Source organism: Castor canadensis, chromosome 18, assembly GCF_047511655.1.
Source record: "Castor canadensis chromosome 18, mCasCan1.hap1v2, whole genome shotgun sequence".
NCBI classification, from domain to species: domain Eukaryota; kingdom Metazoa; phylum Chordata; class Mammalia; order Rodentia; family Castoridae; genus Castor; species Castor canadensis.
In genome coordinates, this window is record NC_133403.1 from 34,649,144 (window position 1) to 34,676,018 (window position 26,875).

The 26,875-nt window shown below is 48.3% G+C and overlaps 1 protein-coding gene across 4 annotated transcripts in view; it reads left to right on the forward strand.

Moving 5' to 3' along the window:
• Nos1 (nitric oxide synthase 1) overlaps positions 1-26,875 on the forward strand; it is a 162,601-nt gene that overhangs the window by 128,793 nt on the left and 6,933 nt on the right. For 3 of the 4 annotated variants that reach the window (XM_020163665.2, XM_074061435.1, XM_074061434.1), the window contains exons 12-25: positions 1,323-1,517; positions 1,841-1,926; positions 4,336-4,480; positions 5,706-5,810; positions 6,278-6,336; positions 7,303-7,404; positions 9,105-9,221; positions 10,288-10,462; positions 13,108-13,246; positions 13,652-13,730; positions 20,307-20,500; positions 21,842-22,011; positions 24,983-25,193; positions 26,003-26,090. In XM_020163665.2, the coding sequence (XP_020019254.2) occupies positions 1,323-1,517; positions 1,841-1,926; positions 4,336-4,480; positions 5,706-5,810; positions 6,278-6,336; positions 7,303-7,404; positions 9,105-9,221; positions 10,288-10,462; positions 13,108-13,246; positions 13,652-13,730; positions 20,307-20,500; positions 21,842-22,011; positions 24,983-25,193; positions 26,003-26,090 (1,865 nt within the window). The remainder of the gene's footprint in view (positions 1-1,322; positions 1,518-1,840; positions 1,927-4,335; positions 4,481-5,705; positions 5,811-6,277; positions 6,337-7,302; positions 7,405-9,104; positions 9,222-10,287; positions 10,463-13,107; positions 13,247-13,651; positions 13,731-20,306; positions 20,501-21,841; positions 22,012-24,982; positions 25,194-26,002; positions 26,091-26,875) is intronic. The other variant, XM_074061437.1, reaches the window with a different exon arrangement.

Below are 26,875 nucleotides of genomic sequence, written 5' to 3' on the forward strand. Positions count from 1 at the left end.
CCCCTTACCCAGCTTGCTTATGACTTCTTAGAATTGTGGTGACAGTTCATCCTCTGTGTCTTGTCATCTCTAAGGGACTCAGACAATCACATAACAGACACAAATCCACATCCTCAGTAGCAGAACCACATAGGCCCCTGCTGAATGGTACTATACTGCAAAAGCCAGAAAATTTATTGTCTTAACCATGACACTTTGGAGAGCACAAGGGGCGCTATTAATAATTAACCAGACATTTGGCATAAGCCATTTCTCTGGTTTCTGCAAAGCAGGAGACCTAGAGAAAAGAGGTCACTGTCTAGACCAGAGACCAGCTCTGTCCTCAGGGGGACTTCCAGTCTGGGTAGCTAGACCCCCAATGATGCCCATGAAAGGTCCTCACAGCATGGGGAGAAGCCACAGGTCCCATATCAGGAGTGGGGAGAGTGGACTCACTGGGGAATGTCACAGGGTAGAGACAAATTCAGACAGGATCAGGAGGAAGGAGGTCACTGCTTGGGAAGACTTGAGGAGTCATTGAAATGATGAGGCATGACTGGGACCCCTGGTGGACTGGGCTGAAGGCTGGGAGCCGGGTGATTGACAAGGAGAAGTGTCAGCCAGAGTCAGGTGGACAGTGTGTGACTCCAATCCCACTAACTGCAGCTGCCCCCCACCCCAGACGTTCAGTCACCAGTCTCTGTGCTGATCTACATGTTTCATTTTTAATCAACTCATCTTTATTGCTTAAAACTGTATGACTTAAGGACCAGGCATGGTGGTGTTTCCCTATAATCTCAGCTAAGCAGGAGGCAGAGGTAGGAGAATCATGGTCCGAGCTAGCCCCTGGCAAAAGAGCAAGACCTTATCTGAACAAAAAAGTAACTAAAGCAAAAAGGGCTAGGGGCCTGGCTCAAGTGCTAGAATGCAAGTCAAGGCCCTGAGTTCAAATCCTAGTACTGCCAAAAAAACACACTTCATAAGAGAATTTTGTCACTCTACAAATGGAGAGCCAGTGTCAATTGCTCTAAGCAGAAAGCATCTATAATGTTTGATAAACAAACACAAGGAAAGCAAAGTTGTTTGAATCTAGGGTTCCTCCTTCTTCTTACAGGGGTAGAGGTGGGGAAGAAGGTGCTCAAGTAAAGTTGAAGACACTTTATCACCGAGACTTTTCCCTGGGTATAGCTGCCAAGACAGAAGGAAAAGTGCAGAGAAAGTTTCATGACTGCTTAGAATCATCTCTGGGACCACCCTTGAGGAACTGCCACTCTCTGGGCGTGGGTCCCCCAAATAACTCATCTTCTCTTCTCTCCTGCCTCCTGTCCCCTCTTCTCTCACAGAGTGACAAAGTGACCATCGTGGACCATCACTCTGCCACCGAGTCCTTTATCAAACACATGGAGAATGAATACCGCTGTCGGGGGGGCTGCCCGGCTGACTGGGTGTGGATTGTGCCCCCCATGTCTGGAAGCATCACCCCCGTCTTCCACCAAGAGATGCTTAACTACAGGCTCACTCCGTCCTTCGAATACCAGGTCCCGCCTCTCTCCGCCTCGCTGCCTCCCAACTCTCCCACGTCTGCTGGGCACCACCCAAAAGCCACGTGGGGCTCGTGGTTGTCACCCTACACAGCCTGTCCAGCTGAAAGACCCATAGGGTGGTCAAGAAGAGACTTTGAGGGAGACAAGGGCTGGGGGACAGTACAGGGGGACTAGGCCAGGCACTGCTAGGACACCTGTGCCCACCTGTCCCTGCCTTGCTCAGGGTTGAGCAGCCACAAATCTCAGGGAATCCTGGACATCTCCAGGAGCAGCCAGTTTTACTCATGGCCATGACCGGTGCCCTCTTCTCTTTCCAGCCTGATCCTTGGAACACCCACGTCTGGAAGGGGACCAACGGGACCCCCACAAAGCGGCGAGCCATCGGCTTCAAGAAGCTGGCTGAGTGAGTGTTCTGTGGTGGAGGTGCGGGGAGGGACCCACACCCGGTGGGAGCCTCAGGAAAGGAGGCTGGTCAGATGCCGTGCCCTCTGACCACCCCCCCAGAAATGGCTTCAGCGTGTTTGCCACCCCTGTGTGTCTTCTTTGCCTTTGAGTCTGAGTTGAAAGTGTTGGCATAACCAACCACTTGTCCTTGTCATTGCAGTATGTCGGTGAGCCAACTGTCCTAATAACAGGGATAATTGTGCCTTGTTTGTAGCATTTGCCAATTACCGTGGTGTGAATATTCCCACGGTGGCCAATTTCAACAGGAAGTCATGAACCCAGGGTAGAGAGGAGCTGGGTGAGTCAGCTCCTGCACTCACTGCCTACAGAGCACTCAGGTTCAATTTCATTCATTCATTCGTTTGTTCATTTAGCCAACAAATGAGTGTCAAGTACCTTCTCCACGCCACACTCTAGGATGTCTTAGCAAGCCAAGCGAAGGTGGTCACTGCTCTTATGAAGCTCAGAGCCATTGTTTGTCAAAGAGTCACACAAATGCCCATGACACTGGCAGCTGTGGCAAGTCCTTGGAAGAGTGGCTCACAGGGTCTTAAATAGACACTACCAAGTTTGGGCAGTCAGGAAGGGCTTCTCTGAAGAGGTGACAGTTGAGCTGAAGAATGAGCTAAACAGGCTTAACTGAGCAAAGAGGCGAGGACAAGGAGCTATGGGACACAACACTGAGGGGGACCTTCCCAGCCAGGGACCAGGTGACAAGCAAGGTGGGGCCAACTGAGATGACTTAATGGAGACCCAGACTTCTGCCCAAAGATAGAAAGCCTCTCTGATCCACTCACAGGACCCCCTGTTTTAAGCATCCTTCTGGAAAGGACAGTGTATGGACCCAGCTAGCTCAAGTCCAGAACTCTCTGTGTACATCTAGCTGTACAACAGGTGCCATCTGTGCTGGGGACAACAGAGACAAGTCAAGTTCTAGCCCCCTGTGACCATAGCCCCTGGAATATCTCTCTCTCTCTCTCTCTCTCTCTCTCTCTCTCGCCTCTTTCTCTGTCTCTCTCTCTCTCCTCCCCCCTCCCCCTCTCCCTCACCCCCCCACCCCATCCTCCAGCCAATAACACATTTCCCTAAGGACAGGATCTGGAATGTTCTCAGCAAGGACCACCTTTGGCTTCTGTTCAGGTCCACTGTTTCCAGGAAAGGAGGGAGAGAGATGTCTAAAACATCAATTGCACAATTAAGTTTGGGTTGGAAACAATGAGGGTTAATTATAGATGCGTTTTTATACTGGATCCTTCTAAGCGAAGCCTCCAGGCACCTTTTATGCCTTCTAATTCTCCCCGTTAGCACAATCTTCCTGCAGCGTGGGTGGCTTCCCTGATTCTAAAAACCATAAATTTGCCATCAATAGGCCCCAGGTGGGACAGAATTAGCAATTTGCCTACACGGAGATTCCTAGTAAGAATAAAGGGGGTGGCTCAGGATTGAGCCTGGGTATTCTGGAGTCGCTGGTCTGTCTGCTCCCTTCTGCCCCCTGTCTGCAGCCGGGAGGAAGGACGCTGGTTTGACATTCTCTATTCAGCAAGAAAAAGGCTGCACTTGACACTGACCTCCCCAGAGGTCCCTGTGTAAGACCCTGGATGTGCACTGCTAAATAACCCAGGCCTAGCCCTTTCTTTGTGGATCTGTAAACCTCAAAAATCCTTCTAACTCAATGCCTGGTAACTTATTAGTGACTTGCTTCTCCATACATCTATCTCTCTGGGTGCCCATGGTTCATGCCTGTAATCCTAACTACTTGGGAGGTGAGATCAGGAGGACCTCAGTTCAAGACCAGCCTGGGCAAATAGTTCATGAGATCCTCCATCTCCAAAATAACCAGAGCAAAACGGACTGGAGGTGTGGCTCAAGCAGTAGAGCGCCTGCTTTGCAAGAGCGAAACACACTACATCAAACCCTATCCCGCCAAAAAGAAAAAATGTGTATACTATATATGCACACGCACACACTTATCTAAGCCCCTAACAGCTCCTGGCCACCACCATGTTCTCTGTGTTCTACAGTCCCTGTGACAGTGCCAGCACACAGGTACGCACTCAGCAAATGTTTCATGAATGAATGAACAAGTGGATGGATGAATGAGCAGATCAGTGTTCTCGTGGCCAGGAGATCAATCAAATAAGCAAAACTAAGCAGCCATTTGAGCTCATGACTAATTGCTCTGGGGATATGGTGTTGAACTTGGGGGCTTTGCATGTCTCTGAGGGGACCCCTGAAGCCATCAAACAGCAAGAGAGTAAGTCCTTGCTAGTCTTGTTTCGTGGATCATGGTTCTTATCCGGAAGTCCCAACCAGGTGTCTTCTGTCCATTCTGTGTTTCCCATTCTCCTCTCCATCCTTTCCCCTGCAGAGCTGTCAAGTTCTCGGCAAAGCTGATGGGCCAGGCAATGGCGAAGAGGGTCAAAGCGACCATCCTGTATGCCACAGAGACGGGCAAATCACAAGCCTACGCCAAGACCTTGTGTGAGATCTTCAAGCATGCCTTTGACGCCAAGGTGGGTAGGGACAGAGTCAGCCCCCAGCCTATCATGGTAAACAAAGTCGGGATGGGGAGAGAGGGGAGTGAACAGAGACGACCTCTCAGCAACAGACTAAGGCACCCCAAGCACGCTGTTGCTCACACACACACACACGTGTGTAAATTTCAGGGCACTGTGATACCCTCTTCCTGTGAACTCTCCAGAAGTCCAGGAATCAGCAAACAAAATCCCCATCTCTAGTGCAAAATGCTGGGCGGGTGGGGGGGGGATGCGGTGTGAGAAACCAATCCAGAGTACGTTTAATTGCTGCAGGACTTCTGAGAGCCTTTCATCTCTGATCATGTATTATAGTCTCCAAGGGAGGAAAGGAGAGACTATAAATGTTTCCAGGACATATCTAACCATGCAGTACTTATTTTTATGGAGCCTCGCAGGAGACTGGCCTTCCTTAGCTCTACTTTGAGGGACATTGTCCAGGTGATGCCAAGGCATAGAATAAGACTCCCCCCTCCCAAGGTATCTCAAACCTGGGAGTCCTCATGCTCCACAGTGCTGGAGGCACAGTTAGGGAAGAGACTGAGCTCTAGCCAGGTCATTCCCTGGAGTCAGGAACACCCCAGGACCATATAATTGTAAGGAAGCCCAAAGGCCTCCATCAAGATCTGTCCCACTACTGGGCATTGTGGTACCCATCTGTAATCCCAGCACTCTGGACGTCAAGGCAAGAGAATCAGAAGTTTAAGGCCAGCCTACATTACATAGAGAGACAGAGAGAAAGCGAGACAGAGAGAGACAGAGACAGAAAGAAGTAGAAGGAAGAGGAGGAGGGAGAGAGGGAGGGAGGGGGGAGGGAAAGGAAGGAAAAAGGAAGAAAGGAAGGAAGGGAGAGAGGGAGAGAGGAGGGATGGGGGAGGGAGAGAGAGAGAGGGAAGGAAGGAAGAAAGAACTACTCTTCTGGTAGCCACCTCTGGGCCCAGGGCCCTGACTCCCACAATCCTCTGGGCCACAGTGACCACAGTAGACTCCACTCTACCAAAAGGTTCCAGTTCTACCCACTGAGCCCACGGAAATATTAGCAGTCTAGAACATTCGGTTCCCTCCAAAGGAGATGAGTGAAAACGACTCACCTTTCCCTTCCTCTCCTCCCCACCCCCATTATTCTTGTTCTCCCCACCGCCTCTACCCCCATCACCATTTCACCCCTCCTCCCCCACCCCATGTCTCAACCATGCCCTCCCAGGTGATGTCTATGGAGGAGTATGACATCGTGCACCTGGAACATGAAACTCTGGTCCTCGTGGTGACCAGCACCTTTGGCAATGGAGACCCCCCCGAGAATGGAGAGGTGAGATGGATGGACGTCTTCTGTCCTAGTGACAGGTTCTACCCATGGGAGAAAGGGGCACAGCTGGGAGCCTTCCCCACACCTGCTGCTCAGAAGCAAGCTCTCCCAGAGCCTCCAAGCCAGTGACTTCCAGATGGTGCAAGCTCTCTCAGTCCTGTGGTTAAGCAGTCCCTAGTGAAAATGCCACCTAAACAAGCTACTGGTGTGGAATGGATGCTCCAGCTTGGGGATATGCTTTTATAGAGAGGTCACAGGGAGTGCTGGAGATAAGGAGTCCACTTAAACAGCTGGCTTTTCACTGCACCTGCAGTTCAAGCATTGCTGTCCACCTGAGCCCCCCTGACCACCCCTGACATCTGGGCATCAGGCTCCTCTTTTACCACTAGAACCCTAGACCCTATGCCCCACCCTCTTCCAAATTTCCTAACACATGCTTCACATTTCGCTTTATCTGTTTTGACTTCCAGAAATTTGGCTGTGCTTTGATGGAAATGAGGCACCCCAACTCTGTACAGGAGGAAAGGAAGTAAGTGAACAGCACTCCAGTGTCACATGACCTCTCGGGGCCAGTGAAAATTATCTTTTGGCATCTGAGGTTCACATTTGGGTTGGTTGCACCTCAAAGTGGAGACCAACTTTTCCAGGTGCCTCTCTGGGCTCCACGGGGGCTGATATTTTGGTCTCTGATCATTCCTCAAGTCTATGCCTATTTATTTCCTCTATCCAATAGAGATTATAATGCTTACCTTGACTTTCTCATTGGTAAGAATCAAATATCAGAAAGCAGACAGACAAGTCCTGGAAAAAATTTAGCCCCGTGTGTGAATAATCGGTTCTTATTGTTTCTCCTTCTTGGGAAACCCACATTCAAAATGAGTGAAAGCTGCTCTTTTTAGGACGTTTCTGTGTGAGGCTCACAGGAAACCCGTGGCCATGTGCAGAGTAAAGTCAAAGGCTAGATAACTCTTAAGACAAAGACACTGTGGCCCACAGCCCTTCACGGAGGAGCTGCATCCAAGGGGAGGGGGCGTGCGTTCTAAAGGCTCTTCACACGGTGAAAACATCTGGAATCACTGTCAGCCTTGCAAAGCCCTGGCATCATCCACCAGCTAGAGGATGCTAGGTGCATGCACACTGCACCCCGGTCAGGGAGGCCAGCTCAGCGTTCCCTCCAGCTTAGAGTGGATCCCATGTCTTAAAAGGAGCATCCCATGTCAAGGCTGGCTGGTGTTTAGAGGTTGTGTTGTGCAGAAAATCGCTCCTGGTTGTCTTTCTGCTGAGCACAGATTACCAAACCCACTGACGTGGGATACCCAGGGAAGAGACGATCACGGGACCCCAAGTGGCCAGCCCTCGCTCTGCGCCCAGCTCCAGCATCTCAACCCTCGCCCTCCACACCTCTCTGCTCCCCAGCCATCCTGGGCGGCCCCCCAAAAGGCCCCCTCACCCCTCCTTCAGGGAGAGATAGGGCGCCATCCATTCTCCTCTCTAGGTACCCGGAACCCTTGCGTTTCTTTCCCCGTAAAGGGCCTTCCCTTCCCCGGGGTGACTCTGAAGTCCACCGTCTGGCTGCAGCCCGTGACAGCCAGCACAGGTAGAGTGTGTGCACGTGTGCATGCGAGTGTGTGCACGGGCGTGTGGGCGTGTGCGCGCGTGCGCATAGTGCGTGCACACTTGCACTTGGGCATGCGCAATGCTGGAGCGTCTGGGCCGCATAAAGACCTGAATTCTAATCACGGTGTGCCACTGACTCCCTCCACAACCCTGAGCACATCACTTGACCTCTGTGAGCCTCAGTCTTTCACATGTGCCAAATGGGATGAAATAATGTCTGTCCTGCCCACTCCCGGGGCCGTTACAGAGGATCAAGGGACAGTAAGAAGAGCATTTGGCCAAACCTCTCTAGCCTTATAAAAATACACATGCTGTTATTTTTACTGCCACAACCATCCACCATGCCACCCACACTAACGACACAGCCACCCCCTCATATGTTGCATGACTTATTTGGAGACGTGACTCAATGCAAAGCTATTTGGGGGCAGAAAATACACTTACATATATTTAGAACTTTCCTGACATTGGAACGAAAACTTTGAAGAAAAACCAGCTTAGAAACCCTGCTGGCACACAATGCACAATTTCCTTTTTTGTCTTCTTTTTTTCTCTCTCACTCCCGTTTTGCACTCAGATTTGTGTGTTGGCTTTTGTCTTGAGTTTTGGAGGAGGGGTTTGTTTATTTGTTGGGAGTTGGGGATTTGGGGTTTTTTTGTTTTTGTTTTTTTCTTTTTTTTGGTTTGGTTTTTGCCTTGTCTAAAAACAAAACTTAACCACTTTGGGAGAAAAGTAGGAAACTGATGGTTTTTTGTTTTTCTTGTTTTTTTTTTTGGTTTTTGTTTTGAAGTCTCAATGTTCCTGACTGAGCCTCTTGTGCTGAGGTCTGGGTCTAGGATGTCTTTCTTCCTCCTTGAAAATAATTTTAGAAAAAATATGCAACATGTTTTCATGCTGGGTATGAACAGTTCTCATGTGTACTTGAAATGTGACCTGGGATGGACCCCTGAAACGTCTAAGGACCACGACTCCAGGGAAGGACAGTGTTGGCTGGGACAGAGCAATCCTGCCCAAAAGAACTTGTTACAATGATGTTGGTGTTGTATGCTGGCCAAACAGGAGCCACCAATCACACATGGCTGTTGAGCACCTGAAATGCGGCTAACTCAAGAGATGAACAGAATTCTTAATTGTATTTAATTCTAATTAACTCAGCTTTAAATTACCATATGCAGTATTGCTGCCATATTGGTAAAGCATGGGCGTGGTTCCTAGCTACTTAGAATGAGGTCTTGGGACTCATTCTGGTGTCTCTTGGGGCCTCCTAGAAATGCCTACTTTCAGCCCCCACCTGAGACTAGACTGACTGAACCAGAGCCTTTATTTTGACAAGATTTGGACATGAATCTTGTGCACATTAAAATTTGGGACACATGGTCTGGAAGTCAGGCATGGTCCATTCCGTTCTCCACTTCTTACTGATGTGACCATTTCAACAACACAGGTCTCCAGTTTCCTGGCCAGAAACCTGTTAAGTTACAGGTAGGGTCAAGTGCAGAGGGGTAGTAGTTTTCATTGTGATGGGTGTGGAAAAGGTGACATTCTTAAAGAGGCTACAAAAGTGATATTATTTGACTCAACACCCAGGAGAAGGTACTAGAACCAAGACCAGGAACTCAAAGCACCAAAGGGAGTGCTGGCCCTAGGAGGGAATTCGCATCTTCTCGTTGCTTTTGGCAGGAGCTACAAGGTTCGATTCAATAGTGTCTCCTCCTACTCTGACTCCCGGAAGTCATCCGGCAATGGACCTGACCTCAGGGACAACTTTGAGAGCACTGGCCCTCTGGCCAATGTCAGGTGAGCAACAGATTCAAGGGATCCTGGAAGACCATGATTTGTGAGGAGCTGGGCCTAACTGCCAAGTGGGCTATTTGATGCTGGGGAGGGGACCCCCTTCCGTGTCCCTCCATCCTAAATCCAGCTGTATCCTGGCTATCGGGGGAACCTTGTCCATTAAAGCATGCTGCCTGTTTTCTCCATGTCTACACTTGACCCTTCCTAGACTTCTGTTCTAGGAACAGATCCCCCATCTCAGAGTCTTATCACTCAAGGTTCTTCCCATTATTTGTGCAGAAGGCTGTTCCTCCCTGGAGATTGCTCTCTGAGCTGCCTTTCCCAATGGACACAGTTTCCACTGAATAGAAGTTTCTGGAAATACTCTTCCATGACCCAGCAATTCTCAACTTTAGATGCAAATTGGTATCACCTGGGGATGTTTGCAATCTGTCAAACAATAACCAAGCCCACCTGCAGGGATTTAGATGGAATTGTCTAGAATTGGCCCAACCATGGCCTTTTCTCTTTAAGTCTCCCCAGTGGACTCTAAGGTACAGTCAGGTTTGAAAAAGATTGGCCTAACGCCATGTTTTCCAAAGCGTATTCACATACGGAGAATGAAGGTGGTCGTTTCTCAACCCACTCATCCTCTTTCAGAACCAACTGGAACTTTCTCCCAAGGACGGTAACACCTAACAGAGACCAAAAGGAGGGGGAAAGAGGCCTCGAGGGCTCTCAGGTTTAAAGATGGTCCTCCCTCTCATAGTTCTGAAAGGTTTAAAAGTTCAAGATCAGATTGATTGCTGCCTCTCTTCCCGGCTTGCAGAGGACCACCTTTCTCCTTCTCATTATGACAAGGGAAAGAGAGACAGACAGACTTTATCAGTTATCACCCCTTCTTCTTATAAGCGCACTGGTTCTGTTGGATTAGGGCCCCACCCTGATGATCTCATTTAACCTTAATCACCTTCATAAAGCCCTTGGGTTTGGGAGCTCCAACACGGATTTGGAAGGCACACACCGCAGCTGACGACACTAGACACCTGGGACCTCCCCAGCCTGGACCTTCTCCTGTCTCCTTTGGTAGGTTCTCAGTGTTTGGCCTTGGCTCTCGAGCATACCCTCACTTCTGCGCCTTCGGACATGCTGTGGACACCCTCCTGGAAGAGCTGGGAGGAGAAAGGATCCTGAAGATGAGGGAGGGGGATGAGCTGTGTGGGCAGGAAGAGGCCTTCAGGACCTGGGCCAAGAAAGTATTCAAGGTAACGTGGAGCTCAGCGCCCCAGGGAGGAGAATGCACTTCACACCCCAAAGACAGCACCTCTCGCTTCCCCAAGAGGAGAAGGAAGGGCTGGTGATGTAGCCCCGTGGTAAAGCACTTGCTAGTGCACACAAGGTCCTAGGTTCCATCCTCAGCATCAGGAAAAATAAATAAATAAAATTATAGAGTCTATCTGTATACAGTGTACAAGAAAAATTACATAGAATTAAAATTCCACCTCTCCATTGCACTGTCCCCCTTAAATTTCTGATAGCCATGAGTGGCTCGTGGCTACTGTGTTGGACACTGCAGAATGTCCCCATCGTGATGGAATGTCCCGTTAGGTAGCAGTGTTTAAATACAAGGTCATGGAAGAATCAATGGAGCTTTGTATCTGTATGTGCACATGGTTTAACTGGCCTCCTACATTGAACGTGGACCCTGTCACCTCCCCTTGCTCCTTCTGCTGCCCTGCACTGCATTCTCATCACAGCCCCAGGAGACAGGACTGTGCAACCCACTGTTGTTCAACCAGCACTTTTAATCGTGAAAGGGAAGGCAGATAGTAAAAAAGGAAACTGAGGCCCCTAGTCTAAGGTGTATGTGGGAGAGACTGACTCTGTAAGCCTGTTACTGCTTTTCCACCCAGTCAAGGAGAGTCAAGCTGACTCCTTTTTTTTACACCTGAGATAATCAGCCAACCTGATTGAGCATCCCAGAAGCAAGGCCTATAAAAAGCTACTACACCATTTAGCTATCACCCTCCTATCCTCCCACCCCATCCCCAGCTGTAACAACCACTAATCCAATTTCTGAGTCTATACATTTCCCTATTCTGCTCATTTCATATGAATGGAATGACTGGGTTCTTTAATAAGTGAAAGAAGCATCAAGTTTTTAAGGTTCACCCATGTTGTAGCATGTGTCAGGACATCATCCCTTCTTGTGGCCAAACAATATGCCCTCTACTGATACACTACCTTTTGTTTATCCATTTATCCATTGAACATTTGGAATGTTTTAAAATTGATACAAGGTAGCCTAGTGCTGGTAGCTCATGCCTGTAATCCTAGGTACTTGTATACTGAGATCAGGAGGATCGTGGTTTGAAGCCAGTTTGGGAAAATACTTTGCAAGACCCCATCTCCAAAATAACCAGAGCAAAATGGACCAGAGGTGTGGCTAAAGTGGTACAATGCCTGCTTTGCAAATGGGAAGCGCTGAGTTCATACCCCAGTCCTGTGGCCCCACCCCAAAAAAATCAACACAATGTCAGACAATGGTAAAAATTAACCTTGAAAACTTTAAAAATAATCCTGCAGTGGTACACGCTGTCATCCCAGCTACTCAGGAGCCTGAGGGAGGCGATGACTTGAGCCCAGGAGTTCAATACCAGTCTGGACAACATAGCAAGACCCTACCTCAAAAAACTAATAATAATAATTTTTAGGATCATTAATATTGGAGAACAAAGGACTTTACCAAAAAAGAAAAGAAAAGAAAAATGCCTATATAGGCATCCAGGTATCCAATATATTCTGCCTTTATATAATTTTTTTAATCTTTTAAGGAAGATGGATGGGAAAGTCTATGGTGTTTACTCTCTTCTTTAATGTTGGCTTTAGGAATAAATGCCACCAAAGAATTATGTCTTAAATAGAAGTTGAATCCTACTAGTCAGTGGTAAATGTGACGTATCCAGTCATAGAAAGCACTCAAAAAATATAAGATGGTAGATATGTGGGTGGGTGGTTGGGAGGAAGGGCAGGTGGGTGACTAGATAGATGGATGGATGGATATGGATGGATGGATGGATGGGAGGGTGGGGGAGGATGGATGGGTGGATGGATGGATGGATGGATGGATGGAAAGGTAGATGAGTGGATGGATGGAAAGGTAGATGAGTGGATGGATGGATGATATGGATGGATGGATGGAAAGGTAGATGAGTGGATGGATGGATGATATGGATGGATGGATGGAAAGGTAGATGAGTGGATGGATGGAAAGGTAGATGAGTGGATGGATGGATGATATGGATGGATGGATGGAAAGGTAGATGAGTGGATGGATGGATGATATGGATGGATGGATGGAAAGGTAGATGAGTGGATGGATGGAAAGGTAGATGAGTGGATGGATGGATGATATGGATGGATGGATGGAAAGGTAGATGAGTGGATGGATGGATGATATGGATGGGTGGATGGATGGAAAGGTAGATGAGTGGATGGAAAGGTAGATGAGTGGATGGATGGCTGGATGGATGGGAGGAAGGATGGATGGATGGATAAGAGGGTGGGGGATGGATGGATGGATGGAGAGATATGGATGGATGGATGAGAGGAGGATGAATGGATGGATGGATGGGTAGATGAGTAAATGGATGGATGGGAGGGTGGAGGATGGGTAGACGGATGGATGGATGGATGGAAAGGTAGATGAGTGGATGATGGATGATATGGATTGATGGATGGGAGGATGGATGGATGGATGGATGGATGGAAAGGTAGATGAGTAGATGGCTAGATGGAGGGAGAGAGAGAGCGGGAAGGAGCAAGGGAGAAATACATGCTATTACTTGGAACTACTGGGGAAGAGCCTCTCTTGACTGAAAGAGGTCACCAAAAGCCTGTTGTGCCACAGGCAGCCTGTGATGTTTTCTGTGTGGGGGATGATGTCAACATTGAGAAGGCAAACAACTCCCTCATCAGCAATGACCGCAGCTGGAAGAGGAACAAATTCCGCCTCACCTATGTGGCAGAAGCACCAGAACTTACCCAAGGTACTGGCACAGCCCTCTTGGGGAGGCCTTTGTGACAGTGGGTGGGGAAGGAGATTTGTTGGAGGCACTTGGAGAAGGTAGCTTCATTGCTCTCATCCCCTCCAGTGCAACCCTTCCAAGTGAAAGCGTCAACCACCTGCCCCCTGTGCAGTAGAACACACACTGGAAGCTTCTCTCTCCAGTGGCAGTGTTCCCCGAAACACCTCGCCTCAACTTCATTCAACCACATTTGCTTTGTTCTGCATTTTCCACAACCACCTCACCCATCCCCACCAAGGGATCGGTTTTTCCTTCACTTCACCCCAGAGGCAGTGGAATTGTGAGCAGAGGGTCCAGGAAAAGCTGAGCAGTTTTATGTTGACTGTTTCACCTGCTCTCAGAAAAGTTGTGACTTCTCCCCTGCAGGTCTTTCCAACGTCCACAAAAAGCGAGTTTCTGCTGCGCGACTCCTGAGCCGACAAAACCTCCAGAGTCCTAAATCCAGGTAGGTACACCTGGGTTCCCCCAGATTTGCCTTCCTTCACTCCCAGTGTCACCCATAGTGGGAGAGGGGATCCTGATGACCCCAGGGTCAGGCTTCCTATTTCCCCAGCACTGCAAAGTGCCAGGCTCTCACCTGGAGGTGTGACATAGGAGCTGGTGCTAATTGTGAGGACAAGGGACAGAGAACAGTTTTATGATTGATCTTAACAGTGCCCCAACCCCTGTGGAATCAGTGACTGTTCTTTGTACCATAGCGTCTTCATCAGAAGTCACTTAGGCCACACATGTCCTCACTGTGGTCATTTTTCTATAGAGTGCTACAAAAATGGACTTGTTTAAATTTCCTTGGAATGATGGGAAGTTCATTCCTTCCCCCAAATGACCCCTCTCTGTTTTAAAGTCCTGTTAGAAATTATCTTAAGATCCAGCATAGCCAAATATATAAAATAATCAAATATATTAATATCTAATATAGGCAAATGTCTTACTATCAGATATAAATCATATTGTCTTAGTACATTTTTGTGGTGGTACTGGATTTGAATTCAGGGCCTTGCACTTGCTAAGCAGGTGCTCTACCACTTGGGTAACACCCCCAACCCTTATTTACTTTAGTTCCTTTTCAGGTAGGGCCTCACGTTTTGGGGCCTGGCTGGCGTTGGACCGAGAGCCTCTTTTTTTTTTTATTTAATGTATATATATATTTTTTTATTGTGGTACTGGGATTTGAACTCAGGGCCTCACACTTGCTAGGCAGGCGCTCTACCACTTGAGCCACAGCCCCAGTCCCCGGAGAGCCTCTTAAAAGCAGCCTCCCACGTAGCTGGGATGACAGGTCTGTGACCATGCCCAGCTTTTATCAACTGAGATGGGGTCTTGCTAACTTTTTTGCCCAGGCTGGCCTCAAACCTTGATCATCCCAAACTCTACCTCCTGAGTAGCTGGGATTACAAGCATGAACCATGACTCTTGGCTACTTACTTCTTTTTTGTTAAACCCAGTTATCCTTTACATTGATACCCAAAACAAATTCATTTCTTCCAAATGACAGACCTAAAAGGTAACCACAGACATTGACCAATCCCCTGTGAGTCCCAATGACTCCAAATTATTGTTCCTAAGATCTGGCTTCCCAAGCTTTCAGCAAATGTCATTCTCAGACCTGGTCACCATGGCACAGAGGTTGTGTAATTTACTCTGCGGAGTGCGGCACTATTTTTGCCGTCACCAATCTGTACAGGACTCACTAATGCCACCTGACATTGCAGCCATTTTCCTCACAGCCAGGCTGTTCTATTAAGCCTGTGTTCTCACTATCCTAGCCATCCTCTCTTCTCAAAATGATCAGATCAGACTCTGCTTCTAGGAGTCACTTTTTTTAGTACTAATGAACGTTTTTGAGTTTGATTCCTGTTGAAGGGGATCATTTACACAATGAGCAAGATATAAGTATAAATATAAGTGTGAAGAGCTGGGTGGCCCTGAGTTCTGACCCAGCTCTCCCACGTACTTGCTGAGTCTATGTGACCTTGGAAAAGCCACTTAGGTGCTCTGAGCCCCTGTCACCTCAGCTATAAAATGAGAATTATAGGAAGATTCCCAGTGTTTATCTAGTGTTGGGCTGAGACCTCTGTGTAAGATCACTTTTAATTCACATCAGCCAGGAAGTACAGCCTGTGATCACCCACATTTTACAAATGAGAAATGATAGTTAGAAAATGCAAGTGACTTTCTCAAGGTCACACTGACCTGGTTATCTGACTCCAAATTCAACGTGCCAAGTGACTACACAGATGGCTTCAACCTCATTGCATGGCTTCAGTGGCCATTAAAACTGAGGTACAGACAGCACCTGGCCTGTTGCAAGGTCCCATGTCTCTTCTCCATTCAGCCCTGCTTCCTGTGATATGCAGATTTAACAGGCATGCTTTCTGTGTGGTCCTTTAAACTTTTGATAAAAGTGATCAACAAGACAGAGCCCCAGGGCTCATGTTTTCTCTCTTAGATCCTCAGACATTAAAGAAATAGATCAGGCAATTAATCTCTTTGAATAATTAGTTCAGTGCAGTATTCAGAGTGTAATGACTTCTGGCGGGGGGCGGGGGGGGGAAGGGGGGACTCTGTATTTGAACTATGCCTTTTACTTCTCATGTCCAGCCCATGGAAAATTGTGACTTCAATAGTATTGAAGGGAAGGATTTCCAGGCAGGGTGGTTCACACCTGTAATCCCAGCTACTCAGGAGGCCACACCAGAAGGAACATTGAGATCCAAGGCTAACCCTAGCAAAATCACAAGACCCTATCTAAAAATAACTAAAGCAAAAAGGGCTGGGGGCATAGTTCAAGTGGTAGAATATCTTCCTAGAAAGCATGAGGCCCTGAGTTCAAACCCCAGTACCAGGACAAAGGAAGAGAGGGAGGGAGGGGGAGAGGGGGAGAGAGAGGAAGGAAGGGAGAAAGGAAAGAAGGAAGGGAGGAAGGAAAGAAGGAAGGGAGGAAGGGAGGAAGGAAGACTAAGAATCTGCTGGAAATTTCTCTCAGTAGTAACTACTAATAACTGCTAGAAAAAGCAGCCCAAAGCCCAGCACACAAGAAGCAAGGAAAAAGGCAGATGTTTTGAGACTTGATTGAGCCAAAGGCCCCAGATCACCCCTGCCTACCCCCAGGAAGGGTACCTGACTCTAAGTTTCTGAAGAAACTGACCTACAAGAATATTCCAAAGGAGCCTAGGAATAGAAACAGGGAATAACAATCAATTGTGAATTAGCACCGGGAGGGCCAAATTGTACATGAGTGTTTATCTTTTTAAGTGTGCTCCTGTTTTCAGGCTTAATGCCATTTCCAGCTTCATAAGGTTTATTAAAAAGAGGGAAAAAAGGGTAATTGAATAGAAGCTTGACCCACCCCTTTTCTCCTGCCCAAAGCCAAGTGGGACTCTTTGGTCCAGGAAACCATATCGAAGACATCACAAATCACCCCACTAGAGACCTGTAATTGCAAGCAAAGTACCAGGGAGGAAGTAAACAGCTCTTTGAGGGTGAGCTTTGCAAACCTGAAGGGAAAAGTGACCACAGTGCCCATCCTGTCTGGAAATAAATTTTCTAATGCATGCATAATTAGCAGAGAATGCATAAAAACAGCATAGTGAGGAGATAATGGAGGGGTGAGACCGTACGTTCTAGAAGTCAGGAGGAAGAGGGAAAACACAGGGCTCAAAGTGAACCACCAAGAGAAGGTGGACTTCAGAGAAGAAAAGAGGACGGAAGGGTGCCCAGGAAGAGGGATGAGCAAGATGGAAGGTTCGAGAAGGGCCAGAACACTGGGCTCCTTTGGAGCACTGTTGGAGAACTCTTCATTTTTGTACGCCAGGGAGAAGACCGCTCTCTCCAGCATTCCCCATCTCAACAGGAGACATCAGCACTCAGCCCCAGTCAAAACCCCAGTGTCCCTTGCTCCCCTCACTGCACCACTATCTCAGAGGATGCTTTGGCCTGGACCTTTCAACATCATCTCAGATCCACAGTGCCCCCCACCTTGAGCAAAGCCATGACCATCTGTGGTCTGAGTGACCAGAATCACTGCCTGATCTGTCTCCTTACACCTGGGCTTTTCTCTCAAAGAGCCATTTTCCATACAGCAGTCCTAAGTAATCATTTGAAAAACAGAAATTGAGGGCCCAGCAGAGTGATGCATGGCTGTAACCCTGCTGTTTGGGAGGTGGAGGTTGAAGGATCCAGGCCAGCCTGGGAAAAAGCAGGAGACCCTATCTGGAAAGCAAATCAAGAGTGAAAGGGCTTGGGTATGACTCGAGTGGTGGAGTCCTTACCTAGCAAGTACAAGGCCCTGAGTTCAGTACACAGTACCAAAGCTAAATAAATAAATTGAATATTATCCCACAGCTGTTCTGCTTGTAGTGACATCCCTACTGGTGTAGGGAACCCTCCAGACTCCTTAGAGGATCAGGATCAAGTCCCTGACACTCTCTAAGCCCTCCTCCCCCAGACACTGTCCCCTTCCTGAACACACATCCCCTTTTTTCTGCAACAGAACTTTTGTGCATACTATTCTCCCTTTCTGGAACACTCTGCTCCTGGATCTTTGCACACCTACTCCTTCTCATTATTCAGGACTCTGTCCCAATGTCAGATCCCTAGAAAGACCTGCCTGATCATCCTGTCCAAGCTAGTCCCTTGCCTCCTGCCCATCACCCCTCGTTCATCCACACCCGAACCCCCTCTGACATCTCTAAGTAACTTCTCAATGAGAACTGAGCACTCAGCTCTTCCTCCCCATCACTCTCTCCAGGTGCCTAGAACAGTGCCTGACACTCAGTGTAGATGCACTGAAAGAATGAATGGACCTTGTTAATTCAGCCGGCTCACAACTGCTGACAGTGTTTATTTACTCTTTCTCTTGAAGGGTAGGCATTATTAGCTATTTGGTTTTTTTCCATTTAACACTGAACATTAGCAAATTGTTCTTTCATCTGTGAACCTGTCTGAACCACTGTCAAGTGTGCGTGTGTCTGTGTGTCTGTGTGATGCTTCTACACACGGACACATCAACAGATGAGGTGGGCAAGGCCCAGTGGCTACTTCCCTCCCTGAACCATGTGTGTCCCAAGTTTTCAAAAAAATCTTCCACTTAGAAGACTCCAGCAGAACCGAGGTTTATGACAATTGACACCCAGGCCAGCTTCCCAGCAAATCATAGAGCACTGGCACCCAGGACCACGTGGTTGTTCAGTGCTGGGGTTCTTAGCCAGCAATTCGCAAAGTCCCCTTGCTTAGGACTCCAGGTGAGCAGAGCCTGCACCACTGCTTGGGTGCCAGCCACATTTCCATTTCTTTCCTTTTTCTGCCGGACCCCCTTGTGCCACGTTCAGACAGACTTGGGGGGAGTGGCTGGGCACATAAGCAGGCTCAGCAAGTTCAAGTCCACTGCGTTCCTGTTTTGTACAAGTCCTGACCATCAAGGAAAAAAAGCAGGGATGATTTGTGGACCTCTCAAATGCTCCTCCAGGTGAGCGCAGGAGGCTCCAAATTAGAAACCCTGCAGCGCCCCCTGCTGGCTGCTGGCTTCTGCTAATTCCCTGCTGGCTGCCATGGAAAGGAACCAGTCTGATGTGAGCTCAAGGGAAAATCAATCAGGCAAGCTGACAACTCAGGGCCCCAGAGAGGGTGAGAGCTGCCTGGAAAAGGAGAGCGGAACCACAGACCCTAACAGCACATTTGCAATATGGTCCCCAAATTCCCCACTCTACTAACAGGGATGCCTTGCTTCAAGAAAATACTTCACACTCTCCCCCTACACACACACACACACACACACACACACACACACACACAAAACTGTGCCAGCTCAACTATTTTTAGCAATGATGGGCTATTTGTAGCACAAAAGGGCTCTTGGTTGTGCCAAAAACTCCCTAAATCACAGTATTGAAGTGTGATTTACATAGCTTAGAGAACGTAGGGACCTCACGTTGAATATCAAGTGACTGTCAACTGAAACCAATTGGCAATGAAGAGAGCAAATCTGAAAAGCAAACGCAGCTCAGAATGCAAAGATTTGATTCACCAAAGTGTCGTCCACCCCACCGATTGCGTTATGTAAAATATATGCACCAAACTTTCAGAAGACTAGAACAATCACACTCTAAGAATTCATTGTCAAAGCCATTGGCTAACACAGGCCTCCTGAACTTGAAACCACAAAACTCAATGCTCAAGGGCACAGCCAGGCAGGAATAAATTAGCACCCCTCTAGGTTTGCTTCTTTGAATTTTGATTTTATGATATTGGTGAATTTATTCATAAGAAGAACTTGAGCTTTTTTTTTTTTTTCTTTACAATATGGCAACCCTGGTAACAAAAGGGGGAGGAGCTTGGAATTGTAGGAGAAATGGAATTTCACAGATGAGGAACACCACTGCCTGTGTGGCTACAGTGGGGTGCAGGTCCCTGGGAACCCCAGCTGGAACTGAGAATGGGGGTTGCCTAGAAACTAGCTCACCCCACAAGCCTGAGGTCCCTTCATTTAACAAATATTTGCTGTGCACCTCCTGTGTTCTATACACTGTCACAGGCACCAAGCATAAAGCAGTGACCGTACTGGACAAACTATCCCACCATAAAGTTTATTTGTCCTGACAGGGGACACATTGCAGCCACAGAATGAAGGAAGTGATGCTGTATGTCAGGGGATGAGACATGGTAGAGAAAGTCAAGCAGAGGCAGGAGCCCCGGGGTGCCCCAGTGTTGAGTTTGGGGAGATGGGAAGGAGATCAAACAGGAGCAGCCAGAGGGAAGATGGGGAGAGCTTGAAGGAGAGAGGTAAGTAGCTACCTCCAGGGTCCTGATGGGCCCCAGGAATCTGCTGTTGAGTTTGCCATGAGGAACTCTTTGGTGACCTTGGTAAAAGCCAAGGTCTAAAATGATGGGCACATGCCCTGTTGGCATGGCCCAATAAGAAAGGAAGAAGGGGAATTGAATCCAACAAGGGCACAGAGAGGCAAAGAAAGGAGGCAGAAGCAGGTGGCCCTTGTCCTATGGTTCCTCATGTCCTTCCCCACAGCCGATCAACCATCTTTGTGCGTCTCCACACCAACGGGAATCAGGAGTTGCAGTACCAGCCTGGGGACCACCTGGGTGTCTTCCCTGGAAACCATGAGGACCTCGTGAATGCGCTCATTGAGCGGCTGGAGGACGCACCCCCTGCTAATCAGACGGTGAAGGTGGAGCTGCTGGAGGAGCGGAACACGGCTTTGGGTAATGCCCTCAGGGACCCTGCCATTCCTGATGACCCAGAGGTGGTGGGTGTGAGGGGAAAGGAGACCCCTTCCTTCTCCTGCTCACTAGTCTAGAAGGAGAGGGATTCTGGGGTTCCTGCAGCTCACAAGACAGACTCCCACTTCCTCATGGTTGGCCGATGTTGGCCCAACTGGCAGATCAGACACCATGATGCCAGGACACAGGTGGCTCACTGGGGAAAGAGTGTCTGCCTTCCCTCATTAAACACTCCTGGGAACAGCAGTCACAGCTCTTATTTCTTCCTCACCACCACCCTGCAGAAGAACCTATAGTCCTCCGCTGCCCACCAAGGAGAGAGCCACTCAAGTCCAATTCCAATTCCCCTCAGAAACAAAAGATCATGTAGGAAGCTTGATGGTGCTAGGGGGGGTGGAACCCACACTGTGACTTATCAGGTCAAGTTCTCACTTATGTAAGTGGCCATCACTGACATGAGTCTTGAAGAACTTACTGTTTTTTGTCTGAGACACAGTCTCCAACTCACAATTCTCCTGACTCAGTCTCCCAAATGCTGGGATTACAGGTGTGTGCTGCTATAGCTGGCATAAAGAACTTCCAAAGGCAAATAGGCCTTAATGCTTCATCTTTATCCCAACAGGTACAGGTGGGCTCTGGGCTCCAATACAAAGTGCTATGGTACCTTCCATGGCAGCCTGTGACACTGTAATTGTCACCTTTACAAAACAGCCAGGGCAGAAAATGAAAGTAGCATGCACTCAAAGACTTCATAAAAATCCCTTGGGAAGGTGCCACTTTGGAGAGACACTCCTCCCTTCATACCTCCACCAGCCAGGTCTCCTCTGGGTTAGAACAGAGCTCTCCATCATGGCTGGAACTCCTGACCAGGGAGAGGTTGCGTTCGGGGCCATATTAAGTGGAAAGTTCACAAAACAGAACAATCACCCCTGAGCCTCCGTGGGGAGGCTCCCAGAGGACACCAAAATTCACAGATGCTCAAGTCCCTTAATATAAAATGGCACATACCTGTGCACATCTTCCTGCCTGCTTTAAGTCATCTTTGAAGTATAGACAATTTCAATCCTCTGTAGAATCCATGAGATATAAAACCTACCTATATGGAGAGCCAACGTGTAATATACACCTGCCTGGCTTCACACGTAAAAGCATGTGACCTTAGAGTCCTTCACAGCTCTGTTTCCATTTTCCCCATGTGGACAATAATAACAGTCACCACCTAGGATTGTTCTGAGGATTAAATGAGCTGACAGCAGACCTAGACCTCTGCCTTGGACCAGAGCCTCCCCCACCTACCACTCACCTGCCATTTTGCCTCCCCAGGCGTCATCAGTAATTGGAAGGATGAGCCCCGCCTCCCGCCCTGCACCATCTTCCAGGCCTTCAAGTATTACCTGGACATCACCACGCCACCCACACCCCTACAGCTTCAGCAGTTCGCCTCCCTGGCCACCAACGAGAAAGAGAAACAGCGTCTGCTGGTCCTCAGCAAGGTGGGTTCCTGGGCTCCACCTAACTCTACAGGCTCCTGTCACCTCTTAGTGATTCTAAAACAGCGATTCCAACAGTTTCCCAGCAGGTGGCAGTCGTGAGCAGAGGGTGCCTTGTTCTCATTTGCACGTGGCCACCATGTTGGCGTGTCCATTTTGGCCAGTCCTAATCATCAACCCTGGTTTTAAGGCCTGACAGAATGAAGTGACTCCTCCCCCGACTGTGAAACTCAAAGTTCTCTGGCCACCATAGAAATTGCTATCCTAACTCTTTTTCTACCTTTCTTTGACTTTTTGAGCTTCCATGAGCTCTATCTTAGCCCATGATTGGAAGAAAAAGAAGGTTGTAACTTTTTTCCCATGGAAACAAGCTGTAGATAGCATTGCAAACGTAAGAGGCTCCTGATGGTGAGGTGACCCAAGCAAAGCTTTTACCTCCCTTGCTTAGACACCAAGGACTTGCCTGTCCTAAGCTCCTACCCAGGAGGACCACTCAGACTCTTCCCAGTAGGGTCTTCTTCTCAGTAAGAAACCCCCCAGCTTTTCTGCCTGGTATGGAGGGGGTGGGGGAGAAAGGGAGGGGATAGGGTAGGTAAGGAGGGGGCGGGAGGAAGGGGAGAGAATTGACCCAAACATTGTATGCACATATGAATTAAAAAAAAAAAAAGAAAACCCCCAGCAAAGGATGTTTTTTCTATCCAGGAGAGGGGACTGAATGGGGAAGTGAGGGTAGCAAGGAAGAGGCTAATTAGCAAATGCATATTACTTAGAAATACGAAAATAAACACCAGAAGGCAGTTAAAGAGTTATTAAGTGGTTACCTCTGGGAGCTGGAAGCAGATGGCTGCAGTGGAACAGGACACCCTTATTTTTAATCATAAGTTTGGCAGAATTCTTTAACTTTTAGACTTTGTACATGTATAACTGATTTGAAACTTATAATTAATGGGGAAGGTAGTATGAAGAAGAACCATAGGTTGCACCATTTTGTACAGTATTATTTAAAGTAGGATTTGATAGAACCATATGTATGTCTATTCTTCCAAAAAAAAAAAAAAAAAAAAAAGCACAGTGTCCAAGATGGGATAAATGACCAAGGTTTTTAATTAGTGGAAATACCTGTGTGAGAGAAAATGGGAAAGGAGTCAGAGCTAGGAAACATAGGATCAAAAGCAGGGCCGACCCCAAGTGAAGGAAGAGGAGGGAAGGGGAGGGTTGAAGTGTCCTAGACTGCAGTGCAGGTTATGAAGGACAAGCGAGGTTCTTGGTAAGTTTGAGCCAAAGTCATGGCCACCAGGGAAAATCCTGCCTTGGCATCTATTCCTTCTGTGCTCAGTCATAGACTGGGAACAGCCTACGGGAAGCCAGACCTGGCAGTGACACAGGTGATAGAGGTCAGCATCAGTGGAGATCCGTGCCAGGTAGAGGTCAGTGTCAAGTGGAAGTAAGGTCAGGTGAAGGTCATTGTGAAGGGGAGGTCTGGTAAGTGTTCTCTCAGAGTCTCCACTGAGGACTCTCCACCAGCAGCTGGAGGTTGGTGAGGCTGGGGGCTGGGAACGTGTGCTCTCATAAGACAAGGGCAGTCTTTAGGAACCGGCTCTACAGTACACTGTTACGCAATGCCCTCATAATCAGCTTTACCCACAGGCTGAGATGCAGGAAAAGCAACCCAGAGCCCCAGAGATTTCCTGTGTTCCCTGGGAACAGCTGGGCTTTGCTGGGAACCCACCCTGAACATGGTCCTCCACCTGTTTTCCCACGCTGTCAGAGACCATCTCCCAACCCTCGGAGGATTGATTCCCAGCCTCAGCAACCAGCAAATCGCTTGTTTGCATCCTGTGCTTGCTCTGCCTGACACAGCTCGTTGAGTCAGTAATCCACAATGCCACAGTGTGTCACTTTTGACCTTCAGGACAGTGTAATGGTTAGGGATGCAGATTCTTGGGCCAGACTACCTAGATAGCAGATTTTTCTGTGAAAGGCCAGGTAGTGAATATTTTAGGCTCATGTTCCCTTTGACCTCTGTTGCAACTGTTCAACTCTGCAATTGTAGTAGGACAGGAAAACAATTGGTAAATGATGTGACTGTGTCCACAAAATGAACACTAAATTTGAATTCCATATTGTATACTGGTGTCATAAAATATTATTCTTCTTTTGATTTTTTTCCCAAACATTTAAAAATATAAAAACAATTCGTACCTCAAGAGCCAAACCTGTTTTTGTGGCATGCCAGGATTGGCTTGTAGGCTGAAACTTGCCACCTCCTGGCTTAGATTTATCTCCCAGTCCTATTGTCCTAATAGCCATAGGACCTGTGTACCCCTTAGTGTGCTCATCCATAAAATGGGAATAACAATAATATTTGCTATGGGCTGAATGTTTGTGTGTCCTCCCAAAATTCATATATTGAAACCTAATCCCCATGTACCAGCACCTAACAGTCAGGTGGTGGTATTAACTGGTAGAATTTGGGTTGGGGATGTGTCTCTGATAGAGTGCTTGCCTAGCATGTGTAAGGCTCTGGGTTCGATCCCCAGCACTGCAAAATAAAATAAGAAGTGATTGGATCAGGAGAGGGGTCTGCCCTTATGAATTGTCTTTATAAAAGAGCCTGAGAGAGCTGGTTTGTCCCTTTGCTAAGTGAGGACACGTGGCAGGTGCCATCCACAAACAGTAGGTTCTCACCAGACACCAGATTTGCTGGTGCCTTGAATGTGAACTTCTAAAACCATGAGTTCTACGTTTTATCATCTGGATTAAGTAGCCTGAGGTATTTCATAGCAGCCCCGAGGGCCTAATATGGTACTTATTTCATAAATCCTCAGGGGATTAAAGCCTGGTGCTGAAGAATCCTGATGGGGAGTGTTCACTGTTTATATTTTATTCTGCCGTCTTCCCTATACCTCCTCAAGGCCCCAGCAAAAGTACAGGGAGTGGGACTTAAGCTTCTCTCTGTCCTCTCTTGGTCCAGGGGCTACAGGAGTATGAGGAGTGGAAATGGGGTAAGAACCCCACCATGGTGGAAGTGCTGGAGGAGTTCCCATCCATCCAGATGCCCGCCACCCTGCTCCTTACCCAGCTGTCTCTGCTGCAGCCACGCTACTACTCCATCAGCTCCTCCCCAGACATGTACCCTGATGAGGTGCACCTCACAGTGGCCATCGTCTCCTACCACACCCGAGGTGGGCAGAGGCACCAAGCCCCCATCTGTGTTTTACCCCCAAGGCTTCTGGAGATCCCTCCCTGAGCTACTGCCCCAGGTCCCGCCCCACATCCATGCAGGACAGTCCCACCCACAGCCAGGAAAGGGAGGAAAGACCACCAAGCAGGCAGGTGGTCCTTCAGCAGAATTGGGAAAGGGGCAGGGTGTGGGCTGGAGGAGTGGCTCAAGTGGTAGAGCGCTTGCCAAGCAAGTGTGAAGTTCTGAATTTAAACCCCAGTATCACCAAAAATAATATTAATAATAAAAGAGGTAAGATGTGCATTTGAGGTCTTGGCTCTTCCCAGTCTGAGACCCCCCCCCTGAGACCCCCCCCTGCTTTGACTCACTCCATCCCTTTGGGCTCCAAGGCAGCACCTAGACAACCATCCTCACCATTCCCTGTGCATCAGGACCCAGTTGATTGTTACCAGATGCCTCCAGTTCTGCTAGTGTATTTCCCCAATTAAAATGCACAGTGCCTGAGGCTCTGACACCAGGATCCTGGCAAGCCACCCAGAGCACACTGACCCAGGCCGTGGAGTGGGTAAGATCAGTGTAGCCCATCCATACCTAACAGAACCCTAGGCAGGTGCACAGACACCATCCCCCTACACCCGCCTCCAGCTGTGCTGGTTCCTCTTCCCTTAGGAGGAAGGGATTCAGACCAGGAATTCCAAGGCAGGAACTTGGCATTGCCCTGCAAGCAAGCCTTCGCACTGAAGGGTGTAGGGAGGTCAGGTGGGGAAGGTGGGGGCAGTGGGTAAGCCAGACCGCTGCTTATTCTGCTAGATGGAGAAGGGCCAATTCACCACGGCGTGTGCTCCTCCTGGCTCAACCGGATCCCAGCTGACGAGCTGGTCCCCTGCTTCGTGAGAGGGTGAGTAACTGGAAGAGAGATGAGTGGCTGTCTCAGATCTGCACTTGATGTCATGAGTCGGGTGGGTGGACAAGCCTGAAGGGTTCTTGGAGAGATGGCTGGTGGGGTGAGCCAGTGCCCTGCATCACTCCATGTTGTTAAAGAAACAAGATCAACAGAGCGACACAGCCAGCTAAGCATGTCCTCTAGGCAAGGTCAAAGTCAATGAAAATACATGTATTCTGCTACGTGCTGGAGCTACAGGGAAGAAGCAGGCAGATAGAGTCTCAGCCTTCATGGACGTCACAGACTAGTGGAAATTCTATCCAGCTTTTACTGGTCACCCCCAACCTGTCACCACTCCCCACCCATCAATGGCAGCTTTTCCTCCCAGCTCAGTTTTAAAGGATACACCTGAGCTTAGACACATGATAGACACCTGCTCTGTCAACCAGTAACTTCTCGGCCTGAACAGTGAGCTTGGAAAGCCATTTTTCTCAGCTGTTGAGGGTAAGATGCTCGCAGTATGGTCCTTAACACACACAGCCCCACAACAAAGGAGCTTCCACTCAGAGTCAAAAGACTTTTCATATTATTATTATTCCCTAAACAATACGACAACTATTTGCATTGTATTAAAGTAATATAAGTCATCTGGAGATGGTTTGAAGTGTTCAGGAGGATATGCTTGGGTTCTGTGCAAATTCTACCGCCATTTTACATATGGGTCTTGAGCATCTGCAGATTTTGGTACCCAAGAAGAGGCCCTGTGAATACTGAGGGACTATTTCCATTTTGCACATGAG